Source organism: Prinia subflava, chromosome Z, assembly GCF_021018805.1.
Source record: "Prinia subflava isolate CZ2003 ecotype Zambia chromosome Z, Cam_Psub_1.2, whole genome shotgun sequence".
Taxonomy (NCBI): domain Eukaryota; kingdom Metazoa; phylum Chordata; class Aves; order Passeriformes; family Cisticolidae; genus Prinia; species Prinia subflava.
In genome coordinates, this window is record NC_086283.1 from 71,420,767 (window position 1) to 71,435,568 (window position 14,802).

A 14,802-nucleotide genomic window follows, 5' to 3' on the forward strand; every position below is an offset into this window, starting at 1 on the left:
GGGGTTGCCTGGATTAGTCATTTTCTTTCCCCTTTTTCTGCCAAAATTAAAAATAATTGAGGGAGGAGCCAGATTTGCTGTTCTGGGATAGTGTTTTCTTCACAGGTTTGGGGATAAAAATGAGCTCTTTGGGGATACGGAGTTAAGCTGGGGATCAAACGGAGCCAAAGGCAGGTAAGGGCAAATACAGATCTAATAACTGATTTTTTTTGCAGGAAAGACCCTAAAGTGGGAAATCCACCTGAAAATTCCTCAAGCTCCCCCCTTCCCCTGCCCTCCCCTTGCCACCCCAACCCTGGGTCTGATCCTGGGAGCAGTGGGATTGGAACATTGTGATTTGGGGGGGAAAAGGGTAGGATAGGGGGATGGAAGGAAACAAGAGAGGGGGAAAAAGAAAAAAAGGAAGAGAGAGCAAAAACAGGAAAAAAGAGGAAAAAAGAGGAAAGGAAAAAGGGGAAGGAAAGGGAAATTGGGAAAGAAGAGAAGAAAAGAAAAAAAAGGGAAAGAGTGGGATATGGGGAGAAGAGAAAAAGGGATAAAAAAGAAAAAGGGAAAGGAAAGGAAAACTAGGGAAAGAAGGGTGAAAAGTAGGAGAAAATGTGGGAAAGGGGAAAAAAGCAGGAAAAAAGAGAAAAAAATGAGGTAAAGGAGTAGAAAAAAGAAACCAGGGAGGAAGAAGGAAAGAAAAATGAAGGAAATTGAGGGAAAAGAGGGGAAAGGGGAACGAAAGGATAAAAGGGTAAAGAAAGAATAAAAGGGTAAGGAAATGAAAAAAATTGAGGAAAGGAGGAAAAAGGATAGAAAAGGGAAAAAAGTTGAAGAAATGGAAAAGCCAAAAGGGGATGTGGATGGAAAAATGGGATTTGGAGAAAAGAGGAGAAAAGAGAAAAATGAAGCAAAAGAAAGTATGGGGAAAATAAGGGAAAAAGAGGAAATCACAAAAAACAAACAAACAAACAAACAACAACAACAACAAAAAAAAAAAAAAAAACAACAGGAGAAAGGAAAAGGGAAGAAAAGAGAAAAGAAAAAAAGAGGAAAAGAGGGAAAAGAGAAAGGACATTCAAAGTTACCTGGGATGGTGGGGGAAGGCATGTGGAAATGCCATTCCTAAAGCTAATTTTGGTACCAGGTGTAATAAAATTTTTGAGTAAATGCAATTAAAATAGGGAATTTGAGGATAGCTTGAATGAGAAAAACAGATTTTGGGAAATTCCATACAACACTGATTTTTGGGATGAGTACAAGGCTGAAACACACAGATTTTGGGGATTTGTGTGAGTTTTATATCAAGAAAGGGTGAATTTTGGGAAAATTCTAGTGAGATTTCAAAAAATATGAAAATTTGACTGTTTTTTAAAATTTTGTAACCAGAACATCATGGATGGCAGCTTGGGAAAAGCAGATGTGCTGAGATGGTTCTGGATTGTTATGTTCTGGGGTAAGTTGAAACAGGGTGGAGAAATGCCCCAGAAGCTGTAAAATTCCCCTGAAATCATGAATTTCCTCAAAGTAAGGGTTTTCCAGCCCAGAAGAAGGATTTCCCAGTCCAAAAACTCCATCTTTTGCCTGGGGAATTAATTGAGATTTCATCAAATTCACGATTGTTCAAATGGTTTGTTCTTGTGAATGATGATCCAACAGCTTAATCTAATTCATTAAATATTTGTTCAGAGTTTACTCTCCCAGCTGGAGAATGAGTGTATGAAAAAATTAATCAAATAAATGATCAAATTAATACTCCATCAAATCAGTGATCTAACAAATTAATAGTTTAAAAAATCAATTGAGTCCATCAAATCTGTAATCCATTCAAGCAATAATCTATGACATCAGTGTTAATTTAAAAATAATATCCCATCAAATCCATAGTCCATAAACTCATTAAACTGTCAAATCAAAATCAATAACTCATGAAATTAACACTTCATCAAGTCAACAGTCTGCCCAATAAAAAGTCCATCAATTTATAATTCCATTGACTCAAAAGTCCATTGGCTCAATAATCTATTGAATCAATAACCCATTAAATCAACATTGCATCAGAGGAATGGTCTAGCAAATTAAATCAAAGGTCTGTCACATCGAAAGTCCATCAAGCCAATAATTTATCTAATCATTAACCCATTAAACTAATAATCAATTAATCAAGAATGCATCAAATAGATCAAGTTATCAAATCAGTAGTCCACCAAATCGATAATCCAGCAGTGTTCTATGAAATCAACTATTCATAAAACCAATTATCCATCAAACCAATTAAACCAATAATCCATCAAATTAATAATCCATCAAATCAATAATCTATCAAATTACCCATACCTCTTCTTCCTCCCCCAGGTCTCCTCCATGCCCCCAGCATCACCTCTGAGGTGTCACCACCTCACCTGGGTGACGAGTTCCTGGTGGCCTTTCTGCAGAATGGTGACCAGCGCACTCTTCGCAGCGACTTCCGCCTCCTCCTCCTCACTGGTCCCTCCCCATCCACTACTGCCACCATCTCCATGAAGAGACCTGGATTAAGGATGACAGTGCAGGCAGCTGCCAACCAACCAGTCCTGGTGAAGATCCCACCCCAAGCTGAGATGGTGGGAAGCCAAATTTTTGAAAACACTGTGGTGGTGAAGACCACTGCCGCCGTCACCGCAGTGATGGTCAACGAGAAACCCACAGCAGCTGACTCTGCTGTCATTATTCCAGTCCACAGGTGGGGGAAGGAATACCATGTAGTCACCCCCAATCCTGGCCCCACCCACAATGCCCAATTTGTGGTGGCTGCTTGGGATCAACCCACCACAGTCAACATTCACCTCAATGCTGATGTCACCTTCCGCGGACGGCTGTACCGACGTGGTTCCACCCTTACCATCCCACTGGAGCCGTTCCAAGCAGCACAGATCCAGAGCATGGCTGATCTTTCTGGAACACAAGTGGTGGCACAGAGACCGGTGGCCGTCTTCAGCGGTCACACCTGTGTGGGCAGGTTGAGCCGCTGCGATCATGTGGTGGAACAGCTCCACCCTATTGCCCAGTGGGGAAAATCCTTCCTTGTGCCACCAGTGCCCTTCCAGGGACAATCCAACCTCATCTACATCACCGCTGCCCAACCAACGCGTGTCACGGGTCATGGTGAAGTCACTAAGACCACGCGAGAGATACAACCCAATCACTCACTGCTCTATGGCACCCAATCCCTACAGGGCTTGTTCCTCACTTCTGAAGCTGGTGTCCAGGTTTTTCTATTGGGCAGTGGTGAGAACAGCGGTGCAGTGACCTTTGAGCCATTTTTTGTCAGCATCTCGGACATAACTGATTACTGCAACTCCTACAATGTTGTTGCGCTCGAGGGATATGACAACCGCATCCTGCTGGTGGCCAAGACGGCAGAAACTTCTGGAATACTGCTGAACCAGAGGCCATTAGGGAGTGTAGTGTGGGAGCCAATCCCTGGGACAGAATATTCATGGGTTGGGATAAATTTGGGAAACAGATTTGGAATTCACAATGTGGAGCATGAGACTGCAGCATTTGGGGTGTGGAACGTCGGGATGGGACAGGGGAAGCGCTATGGAGCAGAAGGAGCTTGCAACAGTGGTGAGTGGAGGTGGACTTGACATCAATAAATGATCTAGAATTATATAGATACCAATTACAGATATTTATACTAATTATATTTAATTATATGTAATCATGCAAATGAAAAAATAAATTAGATAAAACTAATATCATTACATAATAATATTACTGTATTATAATATATAACATTACACAATAATATATTATTATAATAGAAACATTTTAAAAAATACTTATATACAAACATATAGGAATAATATAAAAAAACCCTAAATGTAATATACTAAATAAATGAATAAGAATCAATGAAGAAATACATAAATAATACATAAAAATCACTATCTATAAATATAAACATATAATAAATGGTAAATATCTAAATATTAGAGACAAATATAATATATCTATGAAATAATGTGTCTGTGATAAATTTATATTTATATATTATTTAGAATCATATACATTTATTATATTTCTAGTAATTCTGTATGATGGAAATACACAAGCAATATGTGGATAAATAATATCTAAACAAACATAGAGATAATATATAGATATTTATAAATAATATAGAAAAACCTACATGTAATTACAAATCGGATATAAAACCATGCAAAATATATAAATAAATATATACTTAGACATATCAATGATATAATGAATTATAGAATTTAATCCTCTGTCACTGATAAACCCACAGACCCCTGCCGGCAGCTGCAGTGCCGTCCTAAGGAGAGCTGTCACCTGGACAAGGGCATGCCCACCTGCCGCCACGACTACCTGGGCACCTGCACAGGCTCCCCATCCCTGCAGTACCACACCTTTGATGGGGCCTCCGTGTCCTTCCGTGGCGGCTGCAGGTACACCCTGGCCAGGTACTGTGGGGCTGATCCCACCCTGGAGCCCTTCACGGTGGAAGAGCAGCGGAGCAGCTCTGAGAAGCCATTGGCCAATGTCTACGTCTACACCTACAATATCTCCATCCGTGCCGGTGAGGACAAGACCATCCAGGTTAGTTTCTCCAGGTGTCAGATCCATCCTTCCCAATAAAACCATTTGTTCCAAGTGGATTAAAATTTCTGGGTGAGTTTGACCTTCAGAAAACAAGGGAAAACATCAAAAAAATTGTGAGAGAATAAATCATTGCAATATTGATGTTGACCTTAAATAATAAGTAGAACCACCACATCTGTAGAACTTGGGGAATTTTTTCCATTCCTAATCCTAATTTTCCAGGTGGAATGTGGTTTTTTCCCATCCTGGTCTCCATACCAAAAAAAAATTAGCTCAGAAGATGTAGAAAATGGTTCAGATTTTGGCTTTGAGCTTTTCTTGGTGTGAATCTCCAGGAAGTAGGGCAAAAATTCTGATTTATAATGAAAATTGATTATTCATAAAATCATTTCTCCCTCTGTTTGTACTTACGTGCTTTCTGTGGGACTGGAGACTACCTGCTGAGGTTTAACCCTCCTCCTCATCTTCCCGCCCCACAAGGTTAACAACAGACCCACCAACTTTCCAGCCACCCTAGAAGAGGGAAAAGTCCAGATTTTCCAAAATGAGGGTCGGACTATCCTCCAGACGGATTTTGGGCTGCAGGTGACCTATGATGAAGACCAGGTTATCATGGTGGCAGTTCCCAGCAGCTATTTTGGGGCCAGCTGTGGCCTCTGTGGCAACTTCAATGAGGATACAGATGATGAAGCCATGGTTCCCAATGGTATTCCTGGTGAAGGTGGTGAGGACTGGGCAGAAAGCTGGAAAGATCCCTCATGCCAGGAAGATTGTGGAGACCAGGAGATTGCACAGGGCACAGAGGGGTGTGGTGAGTTCATGTGGGGTCTGTGAAGATCTTGGGGAAGGGAGAAGAGGATGCATGTGAGAACTTAGCTGTGAGTATTAGCCTAGAGCAATGGTTGTAGGCATCAACACAATCAATGTGTCTTTTCACTCCAAAACATCCCAAAATCCACCTATCCACCTAATCTGATCCCAGGTGTCCATAACACATGGAATTACACCAGCATTTTCCTGAAGGCCAACCTTACTTGATGTCCCATGGACTCCACAACCCTTGTAGGCATAAACAAAACCAGTGGGGAAGGAATGACCCCAAAATCTACCTGATCTCACTGCAGCTGCCCAAACCCCAAGGAACTGTGCTGAGATTTTTCCTGAGGGTTGTTCCTGTGGGGTGTATCTTGTACACAGGCTTGGCTTAGGTGTCAATGTAACCAACACCTCCATTACAGGGCAAGTTTACACTGGTTGGTTCTCCTTAAAATACTCCTAAGCCCTTCTGATTTGACTTCAGATGTCTACAACACATGGAATTCCACTGGGGCTTTCCTGAGGACCATCCCTGTATGATGTCTCACAGACTCTTAAATCCCTTGCAGGCATCAAGGCGACCAACAATCCCAGAACCACCGCCTCTGCTTGTTTCCACAACAATAGCTCCTATAAGCTTAATGAGGAATTTTGGGAAGATGGGAGCTGCCGGAAGCGGTGCCGGTGTGAGGGTTCAGGGGCAGTGACTTGTAAGCCAGGTGGATGTAGATCCCACGAGAAGTGTGTCATGGTTAATGGCATCGCCAAGTGTACACCCAACAAGCACTACACCTGCATCGGGACTGGTGACCCGCACTACACCACCTTTGATGGAGTGAGGTTTGATTTCCAAGGTTCCTGCATCTACCAGTTTGCTGCCCTCTGTACCCCTAAGCCCACTCTAGTCCCCTTCAATGTCACCGTGGAAAACAACCACCGTGGCAGCCGTGCTGTGTCCTTCACCAAGACTGTCAACCTGGAGGTTTATGGGAGTGTCATCAGCATGAGCCAGGAGCACCCACGCAAGGTCAAGGTGGGCAACCCCTCAAGGAATCCCTTTCACTCCCTAATTACCTCAAAAAATTCTTTACATTACCAAATTCCCTCATATTCCCCTTTTTTCCATTCTAATTAACATTGTCCCCCCAAAGTCTTCCTTTTTTCCCCAAAGCACCCTTTTTAATGCCAAATTCTCAATTTTCCCCCAGATTCCCCCCTTTTTTCAGCAAATCCCCCATTTTATCCCTCAAATCCCCTTTATCTCCCCAAATACTGTTTTTTTTTTTTTTTGCTAAGTATCCCTTTCTACCTCTGGACTCCCCCCTTTTCTCTCAAATTGTTCTTCATTTCCCCTACATTCCCCTTTTCCCCAAAAAATCCCCCATTTATCCTCAAAATTGTTCTTTTTTCCTGCAAAATCCCCTTTTCACCAAAAAGTTTCACTTTCACCCCTAAAATGCTTCTTTGTCTGCAAACTCTCCTCTTTTTCTGCCCAAGTACCATTCTTTTCACTCAAACCCTCCTTTTACCTCTCAAATAATACTTTTGTCCCACAAATCACTTCTTTCCCCTAAAAATACTGTTTTCCTCATCCTCCTAGTTCCTCTGAATAACCTATTATCCCTGAAATTCCGTTTTCTCTCCCATGCTTTCCCTTTTTCTGAACAAATTCTCTTTTCCCCTAAATTCAACTTTTTGTTGCAAATTCCCTTCCTCTGCCAAATTCCTATTTTTCCCCAAATTATATTAAGTACATACTATATTAAAATTGAATTAAAATATAAAAATAATTCAAAGAAAAATACAAAAAAGAAAAAGAGATAAAAATGAAAGCTATAAAAAGCCATTAAGAATAAATATGAAAAGAAAAAATAATTAAAAATACAACATAAAGAAAAATAAAATTATAATATAAATAAAAATACAATAACAAAATAAAACTTCCAAACTGTGATTTCAAACCTATTCCCTCCTGTCTCCACCTTTTGTCTCCCTCTACTTTCCACAGGTGGACGGTGCCTTTGTGTCGCTTCCCTTCACCCACCCCCACTTTTCCGTGTTCTACCGTGGTGTCCACGGCTTTGTCACCACTGACTTCGGTGTCACTGTCACCTTTGACTGGTACAGCTATGCCCGTGTCATCCTCCCCACCACCTACTCTGGTGCCGTCTGTGGCCTCTGTGGCAATGCCAATGGTGACCCTGATGATGACTTTGTCACCCCCGGTGGTCATCGAGCCTCCGATGAGACCCAGCTGGGTGACAGCTGGAAAGTGGGGGATGTTCCGGGGTGCTCAGCTAGTTGTGGCTCAGAGTGCCCAGTATGTGATGCGGTGAAGGTGCAGCCGTACCGTGGAGACAGCTACTGTGGGGTGATCGCCCGAGCAGGGGGACCCTTCAAAGAGTGTCACCATGTCATCAACCCGGAGCCATTCCTGCAGGACTGTGCTTTTGATGCCTGTCACTACAAGGGACACCGTGACACAGTGTGTCAGGGTGTCTCTGCCTATGTCACCGCGTGCCAGAGTCACGGGGTGGTTGTGGAGATGTGGAGGATGGCGGAGTTCTGCGGTGAGTGTGGGTGGGATGGGAGCCTCCCCTCCCCTCCCCTCCCCTCCCCTCCCCTCCCCTCCCCTCCCCTCCCCTCCCCTCCCCTCCCCTCCCCTCCCCTCCCCTCCCCTCCCCTCCCCTCCCCTCCCCTCCCCTCCCCTCCCCTCCCCTCCCCTCCCCTCCCCTCCCCTCCCCTCCCCTCCCCTCCCCTCCCCTCCCCTCCCCTCCCCTCCCCTCCCCTCCCCTCCCCTCCCCTCCCCTCCCCTCCCCTCCCCTCCCCTCCCCTCCTTCCTATCTTCCTTGAGGGATTCCTCTTCCCTCTGGATATTCCCCTCACTCCCTATTTCCTTCTTTTTTTCCCTCAGCTCTTTCCTGCCCCCCTCACTCGCACTATGAGCTCTGTGGGAGCCCCTGTCAGCCTACCTGCCACACCCCCTCCGTCCCCAACTCCTGTCCCGTAACTCCTTGCTCCGAGGGCTGTTTCTGCGACACCGGTTATGTCCTCAGCGGCTCTGACTGTGTCCCCCACTCTGAGTGTGGCTGTGAGTACCTTGGTCACTACTACCAGAAGGACACTGAGTTTTACCCCTCATGCCGGGAACGCTGTCGCTGCAGCACCAATGGCACAGTGACCTGCCAGGAGGCATTCTGTGGTGCCCACGAGGAGTGCCGGGTGGAAGATGGAGTGTTGGGATGTCACCCCACGGGTTACGGCCGGTTGGTTGTGTCAGGAGACCCCCACTATGTCACCTTTGACGGACGCACCTTCAATATCCCGGGATCCTGCACCTACATGCTGGCACGGGTGTGCGAGCCTGCACAGCGGTTGGTCAACTTCACAGTGTTGGTGGAGCATGAGGCAGGCAGTCACGGTGACCCGGTGCTGATGAAGAGAGTGGTGGTATCCATCCATGGGTACACCGTCACCATGGAGCGGGGACGGAGATGGGAAGTGTTGGTAAGTGTGGAAACCCCCATAATGATGTGGTGATGATGAAGAGGGTGATGGTGTCCATCCGTGGGTACAGTGTCAAATGTGGAGAGGATCCACTGATTCCCATGGTGATGCATGATTATAAGAAGGGTGTTTCCCTCTTACAGCTATACTGTCACTGTGGAGTGGGATGTAGTGACTCTGTTCCAAGTCTCACATGTCACCCTATTCACATTCCAGGTCGACTCAGAGCGCTACACCCTCCCACTGGTGACAGAGGACAAGAACCTCCGCATTGGCCAAGAGGGGAGCAACATCGTCCTCCACACTGCTGCGGGAGTCCGCATCCTCTACAACACAGCCACCTTCCTCCTCATCACTGTCCCTGATGTCTACCGCGGCCGGCTGTGTGGCTTGGGGGGTGACTATGACGGTGATCCCAGTAATGACTTCCGGCTGCCCAGTGGGGCACTGGCGGGAACCACTCAGGAATTTGTCACATCCTGGAAGGTTCTGGAGAAAGACAGAGGGTGCAGTGATGGCTGCAATGACGGTGTGTGCAGCAGGTGTGATGTCGCCAGTGAGGTAATGTACGGCAGGAATGGATCCTGCGGGATCATCCGTGATGCAGAAGGGCCATTCCGGGGGTGCCACGCACGCATCAGTCCTGTGGAGTATTTCACCCACTGTGTCCATGACGTCTGTGCTGCCCATGGGGACCGTGCCGCCTTGTGCCACGCACTGCAGGCATATGCCACCGCTTGCCAAGCCGCTGGCGCTACCATCAGATCATGGAGGACAAAGGAGTTCTGCCGTAAGTCAGGAAGAATTTTGCCACTCCAGGTCCTCTTGCCCTCAAAAGCTACATTTTATCCTGAAAAAAAGCCCCAACTATAATTTTAGGAAAAAAAATCCCTCAAGTTTTGGAAAAATAGTTATGGAAAGAGTTTCTCCCAGCTGGGGAAGATTTTCTTCTTTTTGGAAAAAAGAGGTTGCCTCAAATTTTGAAAAAGTTCCCCTGCATTTCAAAAACATCTTCACATTTTGCAAAAATTCCTTCAGGTTTTAGAAAATATCCTCCAGTATTTTAAAAGCCTAAAAAAGTAAAAAAAAATTTCAAATTTCAAGAAAGCCTTCTATTTGTAAAAGAATTCACTGAGATTTTAGAAAAGTTCCCTTCTTTTTTGAAAAAAAATCTTCCCATTATGCAAAAATTCCTTTAAAACTGAAAAAGTTCTCAAAATCTGAAAAAAGTGCTTACCATTTAAAAAAATAATCAAATTTTGAAAAATTTCCTCCAGTTTTGAACTTCTTTCCTCTAATTTTGGAAAAAAACCCTTTCGATTTAGCAAGAAATATTTTGCAGAAAACCTGCCAATTTTGCTAAAATCCTTCCAGTTTTGGACAAAAGCTCAAATTTCCTGAGTTTTTGAAGAAAGTGCCCATTTAGGTAAAATTAATAACATTTTGCTGAAAACACTCCAGTATTGAGGAAGAATTCCAATTTGGAATTATACTCTCAAATTTAAAAAAAAATTGATGAAAAAACCTCTCCGTTTTGATGGAAATGCTCAAAATAGGAAAAAACGCCTCCCATTTTGAAAAAGACTCTGTCAAAGTAAAAAACATCTCATTTTTTTCTGAAAACCTTCAAATTTTGACCAATACCCTGCACAATTTTGGAATTGTCCCAACACTGGTGTTTTTTCCTTTTTTTCTCCAGCCCTGTCGTGTCCCCCAAACAGTCACTATGAGCTCTGCACCCGCACCTGTGACCTCACCTGTGCTGCCCTCGTGGGCCCTGCTCTCTGCACCTGGGAGTGCTTTGAGGGGTGTCAGTGTGATGAGGGGTTTGTCTTCGATGGAGACACCTGTGTGTCACCTGAGCGCTGTGGCTGCCTCCACAGGGGACGCTACCTCAAGGTCAGGGGACAGGGCAGGTGACACCCAAGGCTGGGGAGTGGTGGGGCTGGTTTTCTGGCAATCAGGTTGGGGGTTAAGCTGCCCCATCTAGAACGCTCTAGACGGTTTGGGGGGAAAAAAAAAGGACAATTAACAGCAAAAGGACAATTGGGTGGGGAAAAATAAAGGACAATTTGTGAGGGACTAGGCAGGAAAAATGAATTAATAATTAATGAGAAAAAAGGATCAATTAATGGTGAAAAAAGGACAAAAACCCCCTGTGATTAGCAGGGAAAAAGTTACCATTAACTGGTTGAGCTGTCCAAAGTCCTCCAAATCCAGTTGAATTTCTCATTCTTTAGAATTTCTCCTCTTGGAGTACAGGAAATTCCCCCCAAATTTGGGAACTTGTGCTTAACCTGTGAGATTTCCTGTTCCAGGCAGGTGAGACTGTCACTTTCAACAACTGCTCCAAGGAATGTCACTGTCACCCATCACGGGGACTGGTGTGCCGGGACACACAATGTCCCCAGGACCAGGTGTGCATCACCCGTGACGGGGCACAGGTGTGTGCCAGGAGGGAAGGCCACTGCCGTGTCACGCCTGGAGCCACCTTGACCACCTTTGATGGTGTCACTGGGCCCCTGTTGGCCAGTGGCACGTACAAGGTATCCGCCCTTTGTGATGAAGAGGCACCAGATTGGTTCAAGGTGGTGATGGAGGTCAGTGACTGTCGTGACATCAATGTCCCCGCAGCCACCGCTGCCATCGTCTTTGTCCGTGAGGGTGTTGTCAGCATCAATGGCAACATGGAGGTGTGGGTGAGTGGAGCAGGTGAGGGGGTTTTGGGTGGTTTGGGTCAATCTAGAGAGATTTGGGCAAAAATCTCTCTAGATTTTGCCTGGCAGTGAACTACTTTATCTGATGTGGAGTGATTTTGCCCAATAATGAGCCATTTTTGCAAAAAGAGGAGTGATTTTGGCTCTAGCTGAGCTAGAGCCCTTTGCCCAAGAACAAACTGTTTTTCTATCATGTTTTTCATAACTGTCTGATATTTTCCCAGGTCAATGGCCTCTTCACCCGGCCCCCCACCACCATCCCTGACTCCATCTTTGTGGCATCGTCCCCTGAGAATGTCACCATCACCCACAGCTCTGGGATGTCCCTCACCATCACCCAGGATGGGGAGGCGACCATCACCGTGACCTCAGGCCTGGCCTCCCGTCTCTGTGCCCCCTGTGGGAATTTCAATGGAAACCCCAGAGATGACTTGAAGCTTCCAGATGGACGTAATGCCCGAAGTGTTGGAGAAGTGGTGGACATGTGGAAATCCCGGGATTTTGCTGGGTGGTGAGTAATTCCTAATTTATTTACCCCAAAATCCAAGAAAATATTGTTTTCCCACTCAGAAATTTGGCAATAATATTAGTGGGAGAGGGGCTGGGCAGATCCTGGAAGGAATTTTCCAGTTTCTTTGGTTTCATCCGCAGTGACTGAGGAAGGATCCTGTGGGAACGATCCGGGTAAGCAACTGCTTTGCCAAGAAAAGAGACAGCTTGCATTATAAGGGGCATTTTTTGCCCAATAACGAGATATTTTCCCCAATGAGCCATTTTGCATAGTAAATATTATTTTCCCCCAAAATTAGCCATTTTTCCCCAAATCAGGCCATTACACATAATGCTAATACACTTTCACATAAAAAGACCCATCATTTGGATATTAATAATCCATTTTGCATAATACCTCCCCATTTTTGCCAAAACAGACCCATTTCTGCCCAAAATGATGTATTTCTTTCTCTTCCAGCCTCGTCTCCCACCAGACCCGTCAGGAAGTTGATGCTCCTATCTATCCCATTCCATAGGTGGATCACCTCAAATCCCCCAGATTTCGGAAAATTCCAGATTTTGCCTCAAATCCATGGAATTTTCCTGGATTTTTCTCAAATAGATTAACTCTGTGTGGATCCTAATGCCCTGATGTTTCATCCACTCTCTGGAACTCAGAAATATATCAAAATCAGGTTGAAAAGATCCAAATCCCAGTGTTTTTTCCCATATAAAAATGACATTGCCAAGGGCTGGTTTGATACAACAGTCAATAAATGCTTCTAAAGGCTTTTTGGGGGTATGAATTTGAGGTTTATTTGCTAAGCTGGATAACTGAGGGGTCATCACTCGAATGGGTAGTTATATTTTACCTCTAAATATGGATCAATGTGACCCCCAAGTGTGGGGGACTGGGACCCTTATGTGGGACACTGCAGCCCCAGAGGTGACATTCTGACCCCAAAGTCCATGACACTGTGACTCCTAAATTTGTAGCACCATGGCCCCCAACACAACCCCAAGCATGGGGCTTTTTGACTGCAAGTTGTGGTGCCATGTGACCTAAGAGTCACTGTGACCCCTAAGAGTGGTATGTATGACCCCAAATTGTGGTGCATTGTTACTCCAAAGTGTGGGGCACTATGTGGGGAAGTGTGGTATGTCCAAAATGGGGAGTACCGTAACCCACAAGTCCGGGGCAAAGTGATGCCTATGCGTGGATCATTGTGACCCCAAAGAGTAAAACACTGTGACACCGAAGTGTAGGGCAATGGGATCCCCAAGTGGGAAGAGTTTTTACTCAAAAATGCGGGCATTGTGGCCCCAAAATGTGGGGCCCTGTGACCCTCAGGTTTGAGATATTGAGACCCCCATACATGAGTCACTATGACCCCAAAGTGTGGCACACTGTGACTCCCCCAAGTGTGAGGTGTCTTGACAGCAGAGTGTGGGACAATGTGACCCAAGAGTGTGCAGCACTGCAACCCCTAAGAGTGGGCCACTGCTAACCCAAGCGTAGGGCACTGTGACCCTAAAGTATAGGGCATTCTGACCCCCAAATATATGGTATTTTGCCCCTAAAGTGTGAGACATTGTACCCTTTTAGAGTGTGGCATTGTGACCTCCAAGTGAGGGACATAGCAACTGCAAAGAGTGTGGCAATGTGACCCCCAAGTGTAGGGCATTTTGAGTCCAAAGTGTGAGGCACTGTTACTCCAAAATGTGGGACGATGCAACAGCAAATGTGGGGTGTTCTTACCCATAAATGTGGGACACTGTGACCCCCACGTGGGTGGTACTTTAACCCCAAAGGGTAGGATGTCATGACCCCTAAGTGTGGTGCATTTTGGCCCCCAATTTTGGGACATTTTGCTGCCAAAATGGGGGGCAACGTGGCCCCAGTGTTTGGGACAATGAGACCCAATAGTGTGGGACAATATGACCTCCAATGTTGAGGTGTTGTAACTCCAAACTTCATGGCATTGTGCCCCCAGTGTTTGGGGCACTGTGCCCCACACTGAGACCCTTCCTCCCCAGTCTCCCCCCTCCATGCAGAGTTGTCTGTCTCCCTTCCCACCTCTTTTTTCCCTGTTTCTACCCCATTCCCACTTCGATTCTCGACCACAGAGACTGTGGTGTCAGGACTTTCAATTCCTTCTCATTTACCTCCATGAGAGCAGGACATATGGTGTCTCCCACCTTGCCTCGGGAAGTCCCCAAAATCTCTGAGTTCTTGCCTCAAAAATAATAACAAAATCTTGGCAGTGGGATACAAAATTCCCAGAAATATGGGAGGACCTGGCAGAATTCCCAGGTATTTTCGCAACAACTTGGGACCATCAAAAAGCCCTTGGAATTCTTCTGAAATAAAAGCTCCAAAAATAAGCATAAAGGTTTTTAACCATTTTCCCCATTTTTTCCCTTCAAAATCTGGCATTTTTTGGATAGTGGATGCATTTTTTTGGGAAAAAAGTGGGAAAAGTTGGTGTGCAGGTAATTTTCAAAGAGGATGTAGGGGGATTGGGGCTTGTCTGGGGGAGTGGGGTGCCCCAAGGTGGTGGGAGGAGTTTGAGTTCTTTTGGTGTGACCTAGGGTGGAAAGTCTTGGGGATGGGAAGGGCTGGGAGAGGGGTTTGGGAATGGAGGGTTGGTGTACCTCAGATGTTTCTAGGGGTTTTGGG

The 14,802-nt window shown here is 45.4% G+C and overlaps 1 protein-coding gene across 4 annotated transcripts; it reads left to right on the plus strand.

The window, feature by feature from the left end:
- Nucleotides 1–34: 34 nt before the first annotated feature.
- LOC134563712 (IgGFc-binding protein-like) lies at nucleotides 35–12,914 on the plus strand. Of its 4 annotated transcripts, XM_063421919.1 has the most exons (14): nucleotides 35–174; nucleotides 1,375–1,441; nucleotides 2,341–3,594; nucleotides 4,277–4,587; nucleotides 5,071–5,401; nucleotides 5,976–6,439; nucleotides 7,415–7,976; nucleotides 8,321–8,913; nucleotides 9,130–9,703; nucleotides 10,613–10,812; nucleotides 11,232–11,612; nucleotides 11,855–12,141; nucleotides 12,282–12,314; nucleotides 12,601–12,914. In XM_063421919.1, the coding sequence occupies exons 2-13, from the start codon at nucleotides 1,381–1,383 to the stop codon at nucleotides 12,286–12,288; spliced, it is 5,025 nt and encodes a 1,674-aa protein (XP_063277989.1). In that variant the 5' UTR covers nucleotides 35–174; nucleotides 1,375–1,380; the 3' UTR covers nucleotides 12,289–12,314; nucleotides 12,601–12,914. The 4 variants fall into 4 exon arrangements, with proteins under 4 accessions (XP_063277989.1, XP_063277988.1, XP_063277990.1 ...); XM_063421918.1 differs by lacking the exon at nucleotides 12,282–12,314; XM_063421920.1 differs by lacking the exon at nucleotides 12,282–12,314 and having other exon boundaries at nucleotides 11,232–11,459.
- Nucleotides 12,915–14,802: the final 1,888 nt, after the last annotated feature.